This window comes from Bison bison, unplaced genomic scaffold, assembly GCF_000754665.1.
Source record: "Bison bison bison isolate TAMUID 2011002044 unplaced genomic scaffold, Bison_UMD1.0 scf7180017863950, whole genome shotgun sequence".
In the NCBI taxonomy this organism is placed as follows: domain Eukaryota; kingdom Metazoa; phylum Chordata; class Mammalia; order Artiodactyla; family Bovidae; genus Bison; species Bison bison.
In genome coordinates, this window is record NW_011494522.1 from 2,133,574 (window position 1) to 2,157,163 (window position 23,590).

Consider the following 23,590-nt stretch of genomic DNA (forward strand, 5'->3'; position numbering starts at 1 on the left):
CCACGTTGCTTCCTGACCTGCATACAAATTTGTCAAGAGGCAGATCAGGTGGTCTGGTATTCCCATCTCTTTCAGAATTTTCCACAGTTTATTGTGATCCACACAGTCAAAGGCTTTGGCATAGTCATTAAAGCAGAAATAGATATTTTTCTGGAACTCTCTTGCTTTTTCCATGATCCAGCAGATGTTGGCAAGCTTTATTTAAAAGCTTTAACATATTTTGTTTCTTTTCAGCCAAAATGATAAAAGAATTGACATATCTTAATTACCCTGTGTTCTGTTTGATTTTTCCTTAATGAATGTGAAAGAACTCTTTAGAAGTACTTTTTTCTGAAAAAAAAAGAAAAAAAAAAAAAAGCAACTGGTTGGAAAATAGGAGATTAATTAGAGGAAACGGGACTTTGATAAAGTTGGAGAATCACTTAAAGTCAAATTTTGAGTCAAGTTGACCATCCTTCCTCAGGATATAATTTGACATGCTAAAATAAAGTAGGGTAACTTACATTAGTTCTAAAATTTGCCTCACTCCATAAGACACTATTATATCTGTTATTTTTATTTCAGTTAAAAAATGTTTAGTGCTTGGGGATGTTTTTAAGCAATAACAATTTATATGGCCTTTAAAATTTGATCAAATACAGCCAGCACTCTTATTTTCTACTTTTTCTGAATAAAATCACTTGTGCCATTATGAGGTCAGTTTAATCTTTGTTATTATAAAGTAATAAATAAAGCATGACAAAAGTGAACAGAATGGATGACGCTAGAGAACAGTTATAGGAAGAAATCCGTGGACAAGTCACATAGTGTTCATCACCAAGAAAGCACAGAATCCAACTAACAAATGTTTATTATTTCTTTACGGTTGTAAGATATGAACGACCCATCAGTAATGTTGGATACCAAGTCCTGGCCTGAGAATTTGGCCAGTTCTTGCCACATTTTTAGAGAATTTGCGATTATTTTCTGGGAGTTGATGGTATGTGAGAGTGGTATAGAAGAATGGGGATGGCAGGCTAGCGTTGTGGGAGGGGCAGCTAAGTGTCGGTTACGACAGTAAAGGGTGGATAAGGTGTGAGATAAACGCCTTCCCTGAGAGTCAGAGCTGCGTAACTGCTGACATGCTTTATGCTGTGCCTCTGATAGCTCCGAAGGGACAAGGCACAAAGTACTCAGTGATTCCAAAAACGTCCACCAATAAACCATCAAATGAAAACAAATCTTTTCATGTTTTGGGTGTCTCTGCATTTTACATTCTGTCCCTCTTCCCATTCTTCAAGCCCTCTCTTGAGCTGCCAGCTGGAATACTTTGATTGAAAGCAGGACACATAAACAATTACACTTTGTGACATTTGATATAGTGGGCCCAGAAGGCTGGAGATGGATTCAGTAAAGAATATGTGGCCGGCTGAAGCCATTTGGAATGTTAGGTGGGAAAAGATCAGAAAGCTGGACTTGGCAGATTCATTTTGAGTGTGTCTAGAGTCAAAATGAGGGAAAACAGTGATCAATAGTTTTTATGCAACCTCTGTGTTCTGTGTGTATTTTCAAAGTATGGGATTCGTCTCATTATCAATATTCATCTGGTAGATATACCTGTTTATTTTTCTGCCTTATTAGATCTTGGACTAAAACTTCTAATGCTAATATATCAATACTTCAATCTAAGATTTTACCCCAGTTAAGCTAGGGTGAAGTTCATGAAATGATTTCAAGTGGGGTTAAAAAAAAAAACAAAAAAACTCAAGTTATATGACTGAATTACTTGTATTTGCCTATTTCTACTTCTGACTGGTCCATACCTTTTATTAGATTCCCAAAGGAATCTGCTACCAGTCTCAAGAAAAAAGAGAACTGTAATAGAATCTTCTAGCCCTATTTTTTCAGAAATCACCCAGTGACTTCTTATTTACCAAATCCAAGTCAAGCTTCTCCACCTCCCTGTCCCCACCTCCCTCCCTCAGCCACCTCCCTGCTTCACCTCCTCCTCTTCCTCCTCTCCTCTCGCCTCCCTCCTCTTTTCTCTCTTTTGATTTATGTGTACCTGATTACTATAATTGATCCCCCTATCTAGAAATTGTTCTCATTTTCATGATTATGGAATTCTCTCCTGTTTCCTTCCTACCTTCTAGTAAGCTCCTTCTTAGTGTCGTTCACTGACTGTTTTTCCTTCACCTTCCAGTGAATGTAAATATTCCTCAACATTCTGATCTCCTCCACATCTGTTTTCATCCAGATAACTTCCTTGTTTGAACTTGTGTCGGTTCCGGTTGGACACTATTAGCCATACCCGTGTTGCATATGGTAGACATTTCTGTTAGCTTACAGATATGTTTCCATTAGTACAGTAAATATACATATTTAGAAATGCCAATTCCAACTCTGAAAATGTATCACAAATGCATCTTCTTCTATCCATCTCTGCTACCACCACCCTCCCAAACAAATGAACACTCTATCGCTTACCTGGGCTACTGCAGTTGCTTACTAACTGCTTGATTTACAACTTCCATTAAATTCCAATTCTCTGTGTGTCTCTTTTTGCTTTCAGTTCGTGGAAATGGAATGTCTTTTCATAATTAAAAGCTGATCACTTTAAAATCCAGCAGTGACTCCCCATTGCTGTCTGCTCTAGGTCAAAAATCTTCCCATACCTCTGTTATTCCTCTTGAGTCCCACAGTGTGTCTTGGCGTCAGCAATTTCAGTATTCTCTTGACTGATTTCTCTTCTTCCTTTACAATATACTTGTTGTTGTTCAGTTGCCCAGTTGTGTCTGACTCTTTGCAACCCCATGGACTGCAGCAGGTCAGTCCTCTCTGCCCTCACCATCTCTGAAGTTTGCCCAAGTTCGTGTCCCTTGTACTGGTGGTGCCATCCAACCATCTCATCCTCTGATGCCCTCTTCTCCTTCTGCCTGCCCCCCCATCTTTCCCAGGATCAAGGACTTTTCCAATGAGTCAGCTGTACACATCAGATGACCAAAATACTGGAATTTCAGTTCAGCATCAGTCCTTCCAACAAATATTCAGGGTTGATTCCCCTTAAGGTTGATGGTTTGATCTCCTTGCTGTCCAGGGGACTCTCCAGCGCCACAGTTCAGAGGCATCAATTCTTCACTGCCCCACCTTCTTCACGGTCCAACTCTCACAGCTGTACATGACCACTTCGAAGACCATTGCCTTGACCATATGGACCTTTGTCGACAGAGTAATGTCTCCACTTTTCAACATACTGTCTAGGTTTGTCATAACTTGCTGCCAAGAAGCAAACACCTGATTTCATTTCTGCAGTCACCATTCGAAGTGATTTTAGAGCCATAGAAGAGGAAATATGACACTACTTCCACCTTTTCCTCCTCTATTTGCCATGAAATAATGGGGCTGGATGCCATGATCTTAGTTTTTTTCTTAGTATTTAGTTTTAAGCTGGCTCTTTCACTCTCTTCCTTCACCCTCATCAAGAGGCTCTTTAGTTCCTGTTTGTTTTCTGCCATTAGGGTGGTATCATCTGCATATCTGAGGTTGTGGCTGTTTCTCCCACCTATGTTGATTCCAGCTTGTAACTCATTCAGCCCACCTTTTCTCATGATGTGCTCAGAGTATAGAGTTAAACAATATATTTACCTCACTTAAAAATCATGATTCTGGCTACATTACTCAGATCTCCAAAATAGTGAATGTTTCTTCACTGTCAGTAGGAAAAGTCCAGTAGTCTTACCAATCATTCAAAGTTGCAAACTTTTCTTTCCAATTTACTTACAACTCTTTCACAAAACATGTACTACTGGTTCTTTCCTACATGGAGCTCATATTTTTGTGTTTTGCCTTTGTTTGTCTCTATGTGGAAAGCTATTCTTCCATTTTTAAGCATCAAAATATCACCTAACCTTTAGAATAAAAAGTTAATATCAAATAATACTGCCACCAGAAAGTCTTTCCCAGAAGCCACAAGTAATCTTTATATGCAGTGAACAAAATCTTTGTTGTATACTCTTTTGAGGTAATGTATTATTTTCCACTATGAATTGTAGTTATCTGCATATTGTATGTGCCTAACCTACTCAAGGCAGTAAGCATCTTGATTGGTTTTTCCATTTCTAATTGATCATCCTGTCCTTCAAGCATCTACATTAAAAGACACTTGCTCCTTGCAAGTAAAGCTATGCCACCTACATAGCATATTAAAAAGCAGAGACATCACTTTGCTAACAAAGTTCCATATAGTCAAAGCTATGGTTTTTCCAGTAGTCATGTATGGATGTGAGAGTTGTACCATAAAGAAGGCTGAGCACTGAAGAATTGATACTTTTGAGCTGTGGTGTTGGAGAAGATTCTTGAGAGTCCCTTGGACAGCAAGGAGATCAAACCAGTCAATCCAAAAGGAAATCAACACTGAATATTCATTGGAAGAATCGATGCTGAAGCTGAAGCTCCAGTACTTTGGCCACCTGATGCCAAGAGCTGACTCATTAGAAAAGATCCTGGTGATGGGAAAGATTGAAGGCAGGAAGAGAAGGGGACAGCAGAGGATGAGATGATTGGATGGCATCACCAATTCTATGGACATAAGTTCGAACAAGTTCTGAGAGTTGGTGAAGAACAGGGAAGCCTGGTGTGCTACAGTCCATGGGGTCACAAAGAGTCAGACATGACTGAGCTACTGAACAACGACAAATCCTTCAAATATATGTTTTCTTTGATAAATTCTCTACCCTTGTCAAAACAACAACAGCATATGAGTGGTGTTTGTGTTTATATAGTAAAATCCAAATTTCTCTGCATGGATTCAGTCTTTTCTGTTTTCTCTCATTGAGATCACTACTACCGTGTACCATTTTATGCAAAAGCAGAACACTAATATTTCTCCAAACACATCACACACTCATATCTTCCAGCTCTTATGCTTTACTCTTTATTCTTCAATTATACCTCCCACCCCCATAGCGTATTTCTCTGAACCTTAAATCTGAATTAGATATCTCTCTTTAGTTTTTCTATAGTGCTTTGTGCATTTCACTTATCACACTACATTGTGATTTGCTTGTTGGCCTGCTCTTTTGTTTGTCAACTATAATGCCTAGAATGTAGAAGTAAGCTCTAAATCCTTGATGCCAGAGTACCTGGCACATAGTAGGCACTTGCTAAATCTGTGTTGAAAGAGTAAAAAACTACATACTTATCATTTGGAATTCTATTCATTATTTTCAAGATCCATCATGAAATTGATTTTAACCCTGCTCAAGATTTACAAATTGAAAATGTCATTGTAAATATGCAAATATTATGGAAATGCTCTTACTGATTAGGATAATTCTAAGAAACCTAATTATGTTTCTGGCCTACCCATCTGTGACAGCAATCAGTGAACTGGTTATCATATTTAGATTAAAAACTATTAGAAAGGAAAAATACCTGTAAATAACCAAGAAACTTAATAAATGCTAAATGCTAATGTCAAGTGACCCAATGAAATATAACAACTTTTGTCTTTGTTTTAAACTACAACAGTTGCATGCAGATAATAAATAAGTCAATCAAACAACCAACCAACCACAGTTTTATCTGAGTCCCAGGGCTGTATTTTCAGATGCACCTCATCAAAATAATTAAGACGTTTAGAGTCTAAATGGAAATTTAGGGGTATCATTTTGGATTTAGTCTATACCTCAAATTATAAGGCTTGCTAAAATCCATTTTTATAATTATATCAAAAGTAAGAATGGAGTCTCAATATTTATGGTTTACCATAAGAGCTCATATCAAGAATTCATTTTTTTTTTTGCCTTTCTTCCAGGGAGAGAACAAACTGAGAAATATGTCCTTGTGTTTACAGTTTTATATTTGCTTCAGATGTTCTGTACTGGCTTTTCTCTTTGCTTTAAAAATGTACACTTTCAACATTATATGTTTTTTGCTTTGTAGAATAAGATTTTATATCAATGGAATGATCTATGAGTTTTAATCACAGAACTCAGATGGAAGACAAAATGCATTATTCCTAAAGTATGAATTGCTTACCATTAGTATGAATTTATCATTGATGTGTTTGTTTTCTTTATTTTTTAAAGGAATTGCAACAATATCTAGCTAACCTGGCTGAACAATGCAGTGCTGATAATAATGGTGCAGAGCTTCCAGTTGTAATAATTCTCGATAATCTTCATCATGTGGGCTCTTTGAGTGATATCTTCAATGGTTTTCTCAACTGTAAATACAATAAATGGTATGTTTGAAATATTTTGAATGATGAAATATGAAAAATGGGGATCAAACTTGCATTCTTGTGCCTTTATTCCCTTTAGGACCTATAGTAGATGCCATTCGGAGAAGGCAATGGCAGCCCACTCCAGTGCTCTTGCCTGAAAAATCCCATGGACGGAGCCTGGTGGGCTTAGTCCATGGGGTTGTGAAGAGTCGGACACTATTGAGCAACTTCACTTTCACTCATTGGAGAAGGAAATGGCAACCCACTCCAGTGTTCTTGCCTGGAGAATCCCAGGGACGGGGGAGCCTGGTGGGCTGCCGTCTATGGGGTCGCGCAGAGTCGGACACGACTGAAGTGACTTAGCAGCAGCAGCAGCAGCAGTGGATGTCGTTAATTTGAAAAGCCTTCATTACTATTATACCATGTTTACAAACGTCTGTTTATTCATTCAACAACTGTGTCCCAGGTGCTTTTATAGCAACAGTATTTACTTGATGATATTACCTTCCACGCGTATGCTAAAAGTCTGGAAGACTATTGTCAATAAGAGAATGTTTAAATCAGGAATATTAAGAACTAGAACGAGGCTATGTGATGTGATATGAAAGTCGCTCAGTTGTGTTCAACTCTTTGTGACACCATGGACTATGCAGTCCATGGAATTCTCCAGGCCAGAATACTAGAGTGGGTAGCCTTTCCCTTCTCCAGGAAATCTTCCCAACCCAGGGATCAAACCCAGGTCTCCCACATTGCAGGTGGATTCTTTACCAGCTGAGCCACAAGGGAAGCCCTATTATTGACTCTTATCAATAACAGAATGTTTGAATCAGGGAAATTAAGAACTAGAACAAGGCTATAGAACTGTTTCATTTTTAGTCCATAGTAAAGTTTAAATTCAACCTTCCTATAGAAGTAAATTTATTACATTCAGATATACCTTTGTCCTTAGTGATTCTAATGTTTAACTATTTACATGAGAGAAAAGGTTAAAGTAGGGTATAAAAAATCTGAAAAGATTGTTAAGATTCACTGTAGTATGATCTCTAAAAAAGAACATATAAGAACAACTGCATAAATGTTAGTTTCAATGGTGCAAGTATCCCAGTTATCTCTGCTAGAAATATGAAATAATAAAGGAAAAATTAATTAATTGGATTATAAGCAAAAGAATCATTAGATATTAGAGTGGGATGAGATCCCTATGATTATTCTACTTAATCTCTTTATTTTATATATGAGTAAACATGGGATTAGAGAGGGAAAATGATTACAATGATTTGCCTAGGATGCCAGAGCTGACATTTGAGCCCCAAATCTTAATTTCTACTTCAGTGATCTTTGTAATTTTCCAGCCAAATGTCATAAAATTACCCCTTTACAGCATAATTTTAAAGGGAAGAATACAAGTTTATCCAAATTGTTTCCTGAGGCAATTTTAACGTATTAATATCTTTTACCTTTAATGCATATACATTTTCTTTTCTTTTTGTCTCCAGTCCATATATTATTGGAACAATGAATCAGGGAGTTTCTTCATCACCAAATCTAGAGCTACATCACAATTTCAGGTAAAAATAAGTTGGAATTGTTTGTATTGTCTCTTTTCTGTTTGCTTTTGGTGGTTGTTTTTTTCCATTTGTACACTGACGAATCGGTAACCTGGGGTGTGGAAATAATTCTCACTTCTTCTGACACTCTTTCTCAAGCAGACATTTTGTGATCCCTGACCTATAATCAGAAGTGTTTCTTTAAAAAAGAAGAAAAAAGAAATGTTTTTCCTGCTCACTATGTCACAGCTAAAGTAGAACACTTTTCTTCTAAATGTGAGAAATGTGAAGAGAGTTCCTATTTCAGGATTTGTGATTCTCCTACAGAAGAGTGCTCAGCGTGCACACTCCCACTCACTGCTGTGACGCACATGAGCTTCTCTTTAGCTCAGAAAGAAAAGTTACATACAGTTTAGCTCTAATGTTAATAGACTGTCTCATCTCTTTGATCATTAACATATGGCCTCCAACTGAAATAGGAACATTATTACTTTATATTGGAGAGAGAACCACTGTGGACTTTAAGTTTAATTTATATAAGGATTTCTGGGTTTTGGTTTTGATTGTTTTTTTTTTTTCTTTTTATAGGTGGGTACTGTGTGCAAACCACACAGAGCCAGTGAAAGGCTTTTTAGGCAGATACCTTCGAAGGAAACTGATAGAGATGGAAATTGAAAGGAACATTCGCAATAATGACCTAGTCAAAATTATAGATTGGATTCCTAAGACGTGGCATCATCTCAACAGTTTTTTAGAAACACACAGTTCTTCTGATGTTACAATTGGTGAGCTCCAAAATTGCAATATGCCATTTTCCAGGAACTAAGAGTACTTGGTTAAGATAGCCAGATTGGAAGTAGAAAATAACAACTGAAGCTAATGTTTTTGAAGCTTCCAAAAATTTAAGTTTTCATTTTTTTTCCTCCTTCCGAAAGTTTGCCTTCAAGCTTTGTGTCTTTTCATCTGACTGTTACAGTTTACTAAGGCTTCCCAGGTGGCACTACTGGTAAAGAACCTGCCTATCCATGCAGGAGACATAAGTGATGTGGGTTCAATCCCTGGGATGGGAAGATCCCCTGGAGGAGGGCATAGCAACCCACTCCAGTATTCTTGCCTGGAAAATCCCATGGACAGAGGAGCCTGGAAGACTACAGTTCTTAGGGTTACAAAGAGTCAGACATGACTGAGAAGACTTAGCACGCATACAAGCATGAAACTTTGCTAACATCAACTAATGTAGACAGCTATATTAGTTTAATATAGACGACTAAAAGTCAGGTAGCCATGTGAAATAAATCATATCTTTTTAGAGTATCATTTTTATGCTAAAACAAATTTTAGCATATATGAATTATAGTTGTGAGAGATTTTAAGATAATTTAGGCATTTTATATTTTCATGAAGATACAGTTGTTTGAGTTATTTGTCTTGAGTTGGCATAAAGATGTTTATTTTTATATTCATTCTTAAGTTGTACACAAAAAAAGTCCCCTTTTCCTTGCTGATCCTTGTGGATCAGAAAGATATACTCACTAAAGGCACAGTGTAGAAAGAATTAGGACAATTCTACAATTGGGATCAGAAGACCACTGCAGAGGCCCACTTCCAGCAAATAATGACATATTTTATATTTGACAATTCATTCCATCATAGTTTTGTCATTTGTAAAGTGGAGCAGATTGACTGGATTATGACCTTTAAGGTTTCTCCTAATACTAAAATGTTATGTATTAGACTAAGATTTTAGTGTAAAAATAAAGGAGGGTCCTGAAGATGGATCTTCAGTAAAACACTGATAATAATTAAGCTGACCAAGATTATAATTTTCTAAGAATCCTATAAGAAGCATATTAATACCCCCAGAACGGTGTCTAAATATGTCTTTAGATTGCTAAATACAGGGATTCTCATAAATGGTTTGTTATTTCTTTCTTCTCAGGCCCTCGACTTTTCCTGCCTTGTCCCATGGATGTAGAAGGTTCTAGAGTATGGTTCATGGATCTCTGGAACTATTCTTTGGTACCTTATATTCTGGAGGCAGTAAGAGAAGGTCTGCAGGTATAGTACTCAATTTTCTTAACTGTTTTAAAAAACGAAATAGAAAAAAAAATCATCCTTTAAAAGCAAAAAAACAAACAAAAAAAAATAATTTCTCTGATTTGTGCAGAAAAATAAAGGTAGCTTGAAAGAACAAATAGTTTCTAATACATTTTTTTCTGAGAATAAATATGTAGGAGAAAGAATTCCAATAAGAACACATTGAAGGCCAAATTTATTGCCATTGGTATTTACAAACTGTTCTTATTAGATAGCTAGTTAATTGCACAGTTCTGCATCTTATAAAACAGGCATGTTGATATGGACCGTGGTCATTTGTTCTCTTCTTTTTTTTTTTCTTATGTCACACAGCATGCGAGATCTTCCCTGACTAGGGGTGAAACCCATGCCACCTGCAGTGGGAGCACTGGATCTCTAGGAAATTCCCCATTTATTCTCTTCTTATATAATCAGTAGCAAGTAGTTTGTGCTTACATTAATAGATTCCCTGCTTTAGGATGTTTCATTGCTTGAAACCCTTTAACATCCCTTGCAAAATTCCTTTCTGTTTTTACAGGTGCTCTAAATCTAAGGCATTTCATTTTTCAAAACAGGTTGGTTTAGCAGCATCTCTGCTCCTCCCTCCTCTACCTTACATCAAGGCCCTGCAACCACCCCTTCTATTTACTCTTAACTAAGAAATCAAAATACATCCCTAATAAGAAAACCCCTTTTCAACAAAATATATCATCCCTTTTCTGTAAGTCTTGATTATTTTTCCTTGTGTGAATTTTTTTTAAGATTCGCGTTGTATAATCACCAAACTTGTGGCAGAAAAATCCAGTCATCTTTACAATAACTCAGCCAAGGTTTAGGCAGTTTTTGCTTTTCTCTATTCTCAGTTTTAGGCATCTCTATTTCTGGTTATCACAAGTGCTGCCAGAACTAAGATATACTTCATGCTTTTCACATTTTGTCATCTGCAGTTCTGTGTTAAGTCTTTATATCACTGTCTAAAAAAATTGGTTGTCTATTTTCCTTCATTTCACTTCCTTTCACTTCCTTATGCTTTCCTCACCTTGTAGAAAGGCATGGCAGTGATTTAGAACTAACAGGATGGTGAACGTGATGAATATTATGAGGATGTTCAGAACGTACAGAGGTAATGATCCTAGAGAATGCTATCAACTGGTTCTACCTCAGATTTAAATAACTCAGTTTCATATTTTTAATGGTATGAGCCAAACCAGCCTGAGAAAATGTCTCCAACAAAGTTAAAGACTGTGCCAAAAGTTTTTATTTTCAAGTATAACTTAGTACATGTCAAGATTCATCTAAAACTATTATGCTATCTCAGAAGTAAGTTGGGTCTCTTGGTTTCAATTATTTGTTCCAAAAACATCATATATTTGTATGAAATTTTATTTAAAATATTCATGAGGTCATGATTTTTAAATTAATATTTAAATTAATTATGTGTTCCTCTAGATCTATTTCAGCATTAGTAAACTATTATCCAAATCTTTATATATTAAATTTTCCTTATTTCTTATTCATTTGCTAATACATCAGAAGAATTAGAAGGGTTTTGAAAACTCAAAAACAGTAATACCTTAAAAATCCTTAAATCTCGTTTTTTAGAAGTATGTAGCATTTTTAATGTTCAAGTCATTATTTATAAAGCACCATCCTAAGAATTTATCATTCTATAAAAATTCCCTTTAAATAAAGATTTGGAAAGATACTCCAAAAAATTTTTTTTGAGGAGAAATAAAAATATCTCAAGTTTTCTGCTGTGGTTCTAGATGTTTGTTAGTAGGTTAGAGTAAAAGTTGGATCAATCACAACATAGGGAATAGCTGAGGCTTGGGGGAAACGGAGGATGCAGGAGGCAGATACAGCACTTTGAGAAAAAAAGGAAAACCCTTTGGTGAGGAGAGAGTTATCACTACTGAAGGATATGCTGGACTGGAAGTCTGTTGGCAGATGATGTTCTTGGGATGGTCCATATGTGACTTCTGGAGGAACAGGAAGAAGAGAAATCACACATGTCATGAACTATTTTCTTGGATATACTGGCAACAAAGAACCATGAACTGGAACAAAAGGTGGAAAAATAAAGCATGGTTGCAAAGATAAAATCTGAGTTGAGAGGAATAGAATAATTTCTCCCCAAATGAAGGCTGATGCTTTGGTGGGGGACCGTATGGCAAATACTCTTTGCCAGATGTTCTAGTTCGAAAAAACACTGTGATGCACTGGATTCTGATTTTTATCCTGATGATTCTGTCTTTCTTGAAATGTCAGCAGTCAGACCATCTCCTTCTGAATATTTAAATGTCTCTTCTTTCATTTCTTGTTCTATAACATCTACTTAACTCTGAAATACAGAATTGAGCCTATTTACCTTTTTATTGGTCACCCCCAATTTTGCTGTCCATGATGATTCTGGACATCATCAATTGATTCTGCTAGATTTTCATATTCTTTTTGTAATGTTTCCATTCCAAGATTTATATACTTTCCTTCAATTAGTTTAAGTTGTATAGCAATCTAAGTAGATTTTTAACTGAGAGACAATTTCTGCTCCAAAATAACAGAACTATTTTTAAAAAGCTGATTACTACTCCTACTGTTATCCCCTGCTGCTGCTAAGTCATTTCAGTCATGTCTGACTCTGTGCAACCTCATGGACTGCAGCCTACCAGGCTCCTCCGTCCATGGGATTTTCCAGGCAAGAGTACTGGAGTGGGGTGCCATTGCCTTCTCTGACTGTTATCCCCTAGATGTGTAGATATCAAGACCTGAACTTTTTTTTCCCTTAAGGCAAGCCTGCCACAACCCATGCAACTTCTCCAGGAGAAGCTCAAAAGACAGTTCCAAGCAGACTGTGGGCCTTTCCTGGACTCAGCATCTGCCATTTTGTTTTTGTCTCACTGAAGCACAGCAAACCACACGAAACGCTTCACACTGGTTTTCGGTGCCTCCTGGGACCAAATGTACACCTAATAACCAGGGTTGCCCTCAGTAGAGTAGGAAAGTCCATCAAAGAACTAGTGTGCCTATGTTACTGCCCTCTACTCTTAATTTTAACCTTTCTTTCTATGCCTTTGTGGTCTGTACTTTTTCTTTTTTTTCCCCCCAAGCCCACCAACCTCTGTCTCCTTAGTGTGCTGTTTCTCGTTTGGTTTTGGCTTTGCTTCCAGTGTAAAATTTTTTTAACGTCACTTGTGTTCATCTGCTGTCTACTCCACTACCTGTATTTTAACCAGGCTTTATAATCTCTTTCTTATCAACTTTCTTCCTCCAGAGGAGTTCTGACAAAGTTTTCAGTGGTCTTACAAACAAATATCTCAAAGAAGTTTTAATAGGAAGCAATGAGATTACAGAGGAAATTAATTTGATGGAAATGGTTGTCAGGGAAAGAATGCTTATTGTCAAGGAAAATCTGAGTAGAATGAAGTAGAGAAAAGAAATCTCTTGTATTCATCATCTTTCCAAAGTACACTTTAGTAAATAAAGGTATTTAGTGTCTAGCATGAATCTTTTTATTTCTCTATTACTGGAACTTCCCTTTCTCAATGTTGAGCTTTCATTTAGTTTGTAAAATTACTAACAAAGATAAATGTGGGTAGTCATTTCTTTATGTATTTAAAATAAACATCCCTCATACTCTCCCCCAAATGCTGCCCATTTATTTTGTCTAGCCTTCAAATTTAAAGTGAACTATACAGATAGTTTAAAATCTGGGAAATAGCATATGGACACTTCATTCCCCTGAAAGTCCCACAGGGACTCAATGTGCAATTAGTAGCCACCTCTGTACTGAACAGAGATGTAGGGAATTCCCTGGTGGTCCAGTGGTTAAGACTCCAGGCTTTCACTGCTGAGGGCATGGGTTCAATCCCTGTTCTGGGAACTAAGATCCTACAAGCTGCATTGCCAAAAAAAAAAAAAAAAACACACACACACAAGGAATTTATTTTATATGTGCTAAATATGTGATCACTTTTTAGATGTATGGGAAACGAGCACCTTGGGAAGATCCCTCCAAGTGGGTGCTTGATACATACCCATGGAGCTCAGCATCTCTGCCTCAGGAAGGCCCAGCATTACTTCAGTTGCGACCAGAAGATGTTGGGTATGAGGGCTGTATATCCACGAAGGAAGCTACAACCTCAAAGCACATTCCACAAGCTGACACAGAGGGGGATCCCCTGGTAAGAAGCCGATGTTTGATTCTTCCTGTCTAATCTTGACTACAGTGTGCAGCCACTAGCATTTAGTCATTTGCATCAGAGACACTAATTCGTTTTCCTGGGTAATATTTGAGATTGTCCTGATGTTGATACTCAGTTTTCAAATTTTTACCTTTGGCCTACATTCATTGGGTGAAACTCTTTAAAAAGACCAAACTTGTATACTTCAAAATAATCAAAAACACTTAAACCAGGCTGAGCTCTGAGGCCATAATTTTTCTTTTATTAAGCAGAAAATTATATAAATAAATAAACTTCAAACATTGCAGGACTCAATTCATTAGGTATGTAAGAAAAAGCTGAATTTTGTTCTAAAATGACAAAAAAAAAAGAATATAATCTATACTTGAAAAACTAAAGAATATTTTACATGTATCAATTTTACATTTTACATGTAAAATTTTGTCTAACTAAATTTAGGATTAGTGCTCCATTGCCAACAGTAGAGAAGAATGAACTGACTTTGGAATTCAGTTCAGTTCAGTTCAGTCACTCAGTTGTGTCCAACTTTTTGTGACCCCATGAACCTCAGCACGCCAGGCTTCCCTGTCCCGTCACCAACTCCTGGACTCCACCCAAACCCATGTCCATTGAGTCAGTGATGCCATCCAACCATCTTATCCTCTGCCGTCCCCTTCTCCTCCTGTCCTCAATCTTTCCCAGCATCAGGGTCTTTTCCAATGAGTCAGCTCTTCGCATCAAGTGGCCAAAGTATTGGAGTTTCAGCTTCAACATCAGTCCTTCCAAGAACACCCAGGACTGATCTCCTTTAGGATGGACTGGTTGGATCTCCTTGCAGTCCAAGGGACTCTCAAGAGTCTTCTCCAACACCACAGTTCATAAGCACCAATTCTTTGGTGTTCAGCTTTCTTTATAGAGGGCTATTATTCCCTGCCTTGCTCAGATTGCATTCTTGGAAGTCATACTATAAGTCAATAAAACCCCGAAGCACGAATATTCTGGAAATACTAAGCACATGCTGTTCCTAGTAAAATAACTTTATTCTCATATGTATTTTTTTATTTTTAGAGATGACTTGCCATAAATTTGTCTCAAATGTAATGTGTTTTTTAGGTTACTATTCTGGCTAAAGAAATCACTGAATAACCAATACAGTAAGAAGACATGCTGAGATAAATATCCTTATGTTACTTAAACATAAAAAGTGAAGTCGCTCAGTTGTGTCCAACTCTTTGCGACCCCATAGACTGTAGCCCACCAGGCTCCTCCATCCATGGAATGTTCTAGGCAAGAGTACTGGAGTGGGTTGCCATTTCCTTCTCCAGGGGATCTTCCCGACCTGGGGATCAAACCCCGGTCTTCCGCATTGCAGACAGATGCTTTACCATCTGAGCCACCAGGGAATCTAAAGAAATGATTAAATTATAGTCTGTAACCATACCTGTTGCTGCTGCTGCTGCTAAGTCGCTTCAGTCGTGTCCAACTCTGTGCGACTCCATAGACGGCAGCCCAACAGGCTCCGCCGTTCCTGGGATTCTCCAGGCAAGAACATTGGAGTGGGTTGCCATTTCCTTCTCCAATGCATGAAAGTGAAAAGTGAAAGTGAAGTCGCTCAGTCGTGTCCGACTCTTAGCAACCCCATGGACTACAGCCTACCAGCCTCCTCCATCCATGGGATTTTCCAGGCAAGAAAACTGGAGTGGAGTGCCATTGCCGTCTCCAACCATACATAAAGACATAAAATTATAAGTTGATATTTTGTGGAATATCCTTACACTAATAACCACAACACATGTACATCTCATCATTTCAGTTGACCATTTTGAACATCTTGGAATTTACATGTGAACCATCTGATAAAGTTTCATGACTTTTTTCCCGATAAAATGCATGCACACAGAAGATTTTCCATACTATGTCAAAAAGTTCCATAAAGTCATAAGAAATATACATTGATCTACTTAGAGCCCAGGGATCTCTTATTTAGAACATTTGATCTAAACTATAAACTTCTTGGGGCTTCCCTTGTAGCTCAGCTGGTAAAGAATCCCCCTGCAATGCAGGAAACCCCACTTCAATTCCTGGATCTGGAAGATCCACTCGAGAACAGATAGTCTACCCACTCCAGTATTCTTGGCTTCCCTGGTGGTTCAGCTGGTCAAGAATCTGCCTGTAATGCGGGAGACCTGGGTTCTATCCCTGGGTTGGGAAGATTCCTGGGAGAAGGGAAAGGCTACCCACTCCAGTATTCTGGCCTGGAGAATTCCATGGACTAGGGCTTGGAAAGAGTTGGGGCTTGCAACTCTTGGGCTTGCAAAGAGTTGGACATGACTAAGTGACTTTCAGTTTCATAAACTTCCTGAGGACCTGAACTTATATTTTATAACAAGTGTCTGGCCCTTTAGCTCATACATAGCTAAATAACTAAACAAGAGTGATGGTGAAATTGTTTTGAATTCCACAAATCTGTGACTATACACTAAGTAATTCCTGATCAGTTCAATTCAGTTCAGTCGCTCAGTCATGTCCAACTCTTTGCGACCCCAAGTACTGCAGCACCCCAGGCCTCCCTGTCCATCACCAACTCCCAGAATTTACTCAAACTCATGTCCATTGAGTCAGTGATGCCATCCAACCATCTCATCCTGTCATCCCCTTTTATTCCCACCTACAATCTTTCCTAGCATCAGGGTCTTTTCAAATGAGTCAGTTCTTTGCATCAGGTGACTAAAGTATTGGAGTTTCAGCTTCAGCATCAGTCCTTCCAATGAATATTCAGAACTGATTTCCATTAGGATGGACTGGTTGTATCTCTTTGCAGTCCAAGGGGCTTTATAAGATTCTTCTCCAACACCACAGTTCAAAAGCATCAATTCTTTGGCTCTCAGCTTTCTTTATAGTCCAACTCTCACATCCATATGTAATAGACAAAAAATAAGCCTTACAGTACAAATATGGGTTATTTCTTCTGAATTTTTTATAATTTCCAGTTCTCCCTTTGCAGTTTCTCATACAGTTCCTGATACAGGTAAGGTGTTTATAAGGTTTGTTTTCAGGGTTACACTATAGAGTATGGGACGTTTAGGGGATGTCCTAAATTTTCCCAGTTCACACAGTCCTGGTGAGCTAAACCCATTAATCACTCTTTTCCCTGACTGTAGATGTTCTTATCTTCTACTTTAGAAAAGGGATCAGAATCTCTACATTCTGAATGAGAACTTGAGTTAAAAAAAAAATCTCTGATTCCTAACCCTCTGCTTCACTCAACATCTTAAAGAACAAGGGGTTATGATGTTTGACATATTAGATGAGAAAACCTTCTCATCTAGATATCTGTGAATCAGGCACATTCTGATTGGCAAGTATCTCTCTGCATTTATTGCTCTATATTTTTATAATGACTGACATAAGGTAACAACATATTTGTAGTCCAATCTAAATCAGAAGTACTCAGAGAAAACCTCAGTGTCAGTAATATATTTTTGACTCTGAACAAGGATGTAAGTTTTTGGCACATCTCACAGTATTGAAAATATAATGTGTATTCATCATCAATAGACTCGTTAATTCAGTAAATATTAGTAAATAATAAGTATGTACTCCAGGCTAAATCCTGGTGATCATAAAATCAATATCATTTCTGACATTAAGAAGCTCATAATCCAGCCATGGAGAAAGATATCTATATATATAAATTACAGTGCAATAATGATAGAAGTATGTTCTAGGTAAAGTTTTGAGTCTGTTGAGAAAGTGGTTAGGATAAAGCTCCTCAGAGGAGGATATTCTTGAGCTAGGTCTGGAAGGATGAATAAAATTTCATAATGAGGTTGGATAGAGACGATCCAAAATTTAAAAAACAGCAAGTGAAACATGATGAAACAGTACAATAAAAATAATGAGTTTAGGGAGCTGTATACAAATCTGTGGAATTAGAATAAAAGGGACAGAAAGAATTAAAGCTACAGAAGTCTACAATTGATAAGTGATGTGAAGCCTTGTTTATCTTGAAGTTAAATTTTTACCACACAATGGGGAGCGACCAAAGATTTTTGAGCAAGGGACTTACTAGATTTGCAGTTTATAAAAATCACCTTGGTAATAGAATAGAGGGCAGGTTAAAGGAAAGAGGATAGAGGCTGGAGGACGGGCAGATGTGTAAATACCAGGGATGATAAGGACCTGACCAGGGTGTTACAAATGATAGGCACTGTGTTTATGCCTATGGGTCTGGGAAAGAAGCAGGGGAAAAGAGTGCAAGGAAATACTTGTGTAGATAATAATGATCCACCCTGATTATACCCAGTCATATTACTGATTGATGTGAAACTTACCTACCTCCTTTGACTCGAATGTACAAAGCAACCCTCTGAGAAGGCACGGTAAATCCTTTATGTATTTACCATGAATCTGAGACTTGGAACTTATTTTAATGGAACATATTTACTATATGGCACCATTTTCAAAACATAAGACTTTAATAATACTATTATTATACCGTAAAACTTTTATAACAGTCAGCTTTCAAGTGATTTCAAATATTTGAGATCAAGGCATAACCTTGAAAGCATTTTTGAGATCAAGGCATAACCTTGAAAGCATTTCTATTCTTGAAAGGTGCTCAAAACACAGTGTTTTTGTTTTTGTTTTTTACAAATTATCTTCACCCAGATGCTTGAACATACAGCCAGCTACTTAGAGAGAGTAACAAAAGAAAGGACAAAGGAATATGAATGTGCATGAAGGTGGGAGTGTATGTGTGTGTTCAAAAGAGAGACAGAGAAGGGGGGAGAGAAAGAAACACTATGTTGATGGAGACATTTAGCTTTTTGACTCACTGAGTTTTAAGAGGTTATCATCAGCTACTTTTATATGTTTATGTAGCTTGTTTAATAAATTCAGGGCATTAGACAGAAACTTACGTTGAAAAATATTGTCCTAAAGAATATTAAAATGACTTTAAAATATGCTATAACTATAGCTTCTTTGTCAGGAAGGCATTCTTGATGGAACTGGTAATTACCAGTGTGTCACTTTATTTCACAAACATTTTTTTAATTGAACACACATTTTACACTGAATGTATCAGCAAGCAGAGCTTAACATATGACTAAGGAATCCTTTTTGATTTAGCCTTTCTATTGGATCAGTTTCCCTAAATTTTAAGTTGGGGGAAAAAAAGAACATCTTTGATTACATAATAAATAGTAAAGTTAGCATGCATTAAACAATACAAAGATTATTACCATTAACAGAAACTCTTGATAAGAAAACAAGTCCATACCCTCCCGAAGATGTGCCAATTTTTCTGTGCTTTCTAAAACTGTCAAATCATTTATTCACGATTTGCTTTTGAACAAGATTTCTTTATCCATCTCTACCACTGAATCTGCAGATCTCTCAAAATCCAAGCAAAGTGGCCTCCTTTTATTTTCTAATACCCGGAAACACTAGCTGCCTTTCTCCCCAGCTGCTTTCCTGCCCATGTCCCTTTTAAGAGAACAAACGTTGCCATTGTCCTAAAAGGCTGGGAAACTTGAGACAGCTGCTCTTGTTCCAGAAGGTGGTTTTTCTTTTCAGTGAGATATCCGTCATATTTTAGCCAGGTGTTCAACAGCCACAGAAGCTTGACGGAGATTCTTCCCTTTGCCCTCTTCAAATGCTCATGGTCGGCTTCATTCGGTCGCCTCCTCTCGAGGTCAACGCTTAAGCAGCAGATGGGGGGCTTGTATGAAGCAGCTGGTTCCATTCTACTCCAGCCCCGCCTTCTCTCCAGGGACCCTGAGCGGAAGCCTGTGTGCCCGTCGGCGTGTAGGAACGTTCAGGACTTTCAGTTGCCATTCAGCGCTTTCTGCTTCTCACAGCCAAAAAGCTGGGCAGCTTGGCGTCCTCTGCAGCCACGAGCCCAGATGTCCGGCTGTGATACAGTTTCCTTTCCGCGCTCCCTGCTGGCGCTGTATTCATTTACAATCGCGAATAAAAGACTTATCCAGAGGCCCTATTTTGTCCTTATGGTTTGCCGTTGTAGTCATGTGTGGGAGAAGCAGTCTGGGAGCCGGGGCAACCAGTCAAAGTCTAAAATTGTTTTCCGTTTCCCTTGGAGGGGATGAGATGGGTGCCCCGTGTGGCTCGGGGCCGTGTATTTTCTGGGCCTGGCTTTTTCCATGCATCATCGCCTCCATCGATGTCTCTTTTTCTTTCTTCAGATGAATATGCTAATGAAACTCCAAGAAGCAGCCAATTACTCGGGCACACAAAGCTGCGACAGTGATAGCACCAGCCATCATGAAGACATTTTGGATTCGTCTCTTGAATCTACCCTCTAGAGGGTGAAAAAAAGTTAGGGGAAGAAGACTATGCTTAAAAAAAAAAAAAAAATGTTTGAAAAGTAAGGTATTTTCATTAAACCACTGCCAGTATGAAAGCATCCTGTCAGGGCCCTGACCCAGAGTTGTGGTCTCTAAGGAGACAGCAGAACTAAGTCTGAACCGCCAAGATACTCAGTTGACACAGAAGCGTAACTTGCTTTTCTTTCTAGGCATTTTTTTTTTAAATCTCTGTGGAGTGATGTAAGGCTCCAATACTCAACTGGAAAGGACCCTAACGACAGGGCACCTGAAGATTGCATGTGGGATAGCCAAACTGGACTTTCTGTTTTTTCTCTTTAAAAGTTTACAGTGCAGACCTTTTCTTTCTTTTCTTTGTTCTTTTTCTGTTATTGTCGTTCCTTCTCTTGGTTTCCTCTGAGGGGTTCTCCCCGAGCAGGGGCCACTCTCCTGACCCGTCCAGCCTCCTTTGTGCCACATGGTGCTGGTCGCGGAGCCCCAGTAGTGTTTGCGTTGTGTGCTCACCCCATTCCAAAACGAAGAGGCCAGGCCTCTACAAGCACAAACGGAATTGTGCGACCCCAGGGAAACACTGCTGTGGCCAGCTGGAGGAGTGCCAGCATCATTCTCTACCGCCGTGAGCACGGGATGTTGCTTCACCCACGCTTTAGTGTCTGAGTCACAGGTTTGATAAGGTTGTTTTTCCCACTGTGGTCTTTTTAAACCACCTGCCCATTCCCTTTAAAAAAAAAAAGTTTTATACCAATTATTAGTCAACACTGACAACAGGCTTTTTAGGGCTTTATTTGTTTGAGCCTTGTCAGTGAAAAGAAGGAACATTTCTTATGGTGCTGTCTCACTGCCTTAAACCGATTTCTACAACAGTTTAACAGTTGGTTTAAATCCTGAACCATTGGTAATTTCCACCATCTTCACTTATAACACCAGTTAACACAGTAGCCTCATCTCTATTTTTGTGTTTGTTTTTGAAGAAATGGATAGGAGAAAGATCAGTATTTTTACCTTGAGAATAGATTGCTTTGCCTATCCTCCAAAAGACTCAAGTAACCCAGAAACCCTCTTTGACTGTCATTTAAAAGCTAAGCCATGTGGCTATCTTCCATCCAGTTCTAGGGGAAAGAGTTTCAGAAGGCGGGAGAGGGTGAATTTTTATCCAGCAGAGCTGGAAGCACTACATGCAGCATGAGCACAACTATTCGGCTTTTCTCTCCTATTTTTTTTTTTTAATTATTATGAGTTTTGAGCATGTTGTTTTGATGGGTATTATTGTACATGAGAAATTCAGCATTCGAGAACACTGAAGCAGTGAAGTCACTGTGGATGAGAAGGCATTTATACTGTAAAAGAAGGTTAGATTTGCACAGTCTACTGGGTAGGTATTGTAAATAATCATTTAAAAAACTTGCACAACTCAAAACAAACACACACACAAATTGTATTTTATCCTGTGGGTGTTAAGAGATGTTTCACTTGCTGAGATTTCCTGTACGTTGCAAACAAATACAGAATGCAGACCCTCAATGCTGTTGTTACCTGGTGTGTTTGTCCTGTATTTACAGTCGTGATGACCATGCAGGAGCTATCAGTGCTAGAGTGAGCATGCTTCAAAACTGTCCATGAAGCCAATACATTTTTGGAAAAGTAAAAATGTCTGAAAGTGCATCTGTCATGGCAGGCTTTCAAGAGAGTATATGATAGCTGACGGGAGTGACTGGAGAAGTTCCCACCACACACAGAGGACAGGTTTGAAATTCATCACCCCAAGGGCTAGGCCACGGTGTAGACTTGGTCCATGCGTGTGAAAATTTGCTACTTCAGGACGTCCAATTGGTGCTACCCTCTGTGACGGCCCACGGGTCAGCTGCTGTAGAACAACCACCACACGAGACACCGGCGCAGCTGCCAGAGTCGCTCAGTCTGCAGGCCCTCCACGGTGCTATCGCCCTAAGGGAAGTCGGGACTGGATGTGCGCACATAGGAAGGGCACCCTGACTGTGAAGCCTCAAACGTGGATCACGTCTTCAGTGAAACGTCGACGTACGTAGCTGGATGAGTGACTGGTGGCCCTTGTACAATATGTGATCTAAGAAAATTGCTAATCTTTCCCTGCCGTTTTGAGAACCACAGTCCAAACATGATCATTAAACAGAAATTCCTGCAATACATCCCAGTAGGTCCGCCTAGTTCACAACTTAAACTAGTTTGTGAAACATTTGTCTGTATACATTTTATATTTTGTACATTTTTGATGTAACATACCGTGTAAATAGAAACAGTGAAATAAATCATCTGAAAAGTTTTGTAGTCTTTGTAAAGCCCCGACAGCAACTACTTGGTGTCAGTGGACTTAACTGGGTGATGTATTTTCTATTGGTTGGTTGTTCCTCTAGCTTGTAAACCAGCTTGCATATATTTTTTTGCAAATGTGCACCCTGTATCTGTCTAAATTATTACTTTGACATTAAAGTGGAATTATTTATTGACAACAAGGTGTGGTGTCTATATGTGGAGAGAATTGAATAATTATGCACCAAAAGTATCAAACTTTAAAATGTTGCTTGCACTATTAATAAGCCATGAGTAGGATGTATGTGATTTTTTAATTTTATATTCCTCATAGAAAGAACCTCATAGCTTTTAAATGAGTAAATATATTGAAGGCACTAGGTATATCTTTTTAAATGAAAGTTATTTATTCAGTGAATATTTTTAGAAAACTCATTATTAGTCTACCTAAGTGATTATAAAATAAGCATTAATATAAAATAAAATATTAATATTCACTTAATTATATCAACTTATTAAATGTTTCTTTGTTTTTATTCCATTAACTTTTTTTGACCTTTTAGCTCTAAAGATGCTTTTAACGTAGAAGAATTCTTCTGGTGATGGTTTATTTTTAAGAGATTATAAAAAGAAAAGGAACCCTCTTTAAAATGAAAAATTTTTTTCAAAGCACCTTGGTCTTTCATACCAGTAATTGGAATGCTTACTTGGGTACCCTAAGTAGGGTTTTAATTCTAGAAGCAGGAAAATTAGGACACTTGTTGAGAAAAAAAAAAAAATATATATATATATATTAGTTAAAATGAGTTGAAGTACAGTAATAGATAAAAATGGATAAATGTTTCCTTTATTCACACCTTCAGAGATTTGGAAATTTCCACAATTCATCTTATCCAGGTAAACACTGACTTGATATAAAACTTGAACATTATTCTCACACCTTTGGTA

At 38.0% G+C, this 23,590-nt stretch overlaps 1 protein-coding gene across 4 annotated transcripts in view; it reads left to right on the forward strand.

Moving 5' to 3' along the window:
• The window catches only part of NAV3 (neuron navigator 3), an 898,556-nt gene extending 875,714 nt beyond the window's left edge, over nt 1-22,842 (forward strand). For all 4 annotated transcript variants that reach the window (XM_010833878.1, XM_010833876.1, XM_010833879.1 and 1 more), the window contains 6 exons: nt 6,069-6,223; nt 7,702-7,773; nt 8,341-8,537; nt 9,692-9,810; nt 13,806-14,009; nt 20,216-22,842. In XM_010833878.1, the coding sequence (XP_010832180.1) occupies nt 6,069-6,223; nt 7,702-7,773; nt 8,341-8,537; nt 9,692-9,810; nt 13,806-14,009; nt 20,216-20,335 (867 nt within the window). In that variant the 3' untranslated portion in view covers nt 20,336-22,842. The remainder of the gene's footprint in view (nt 1-6,068; nt 6,224-7,701; nt 7,774-8,340; nt 8,538-9,691; nt 9,811-13,805; nt 14,010-20,215) is intronic.
• The last annotated feature ends 748 nt before the right edge of the window (nt 22,843-23,590 follow it).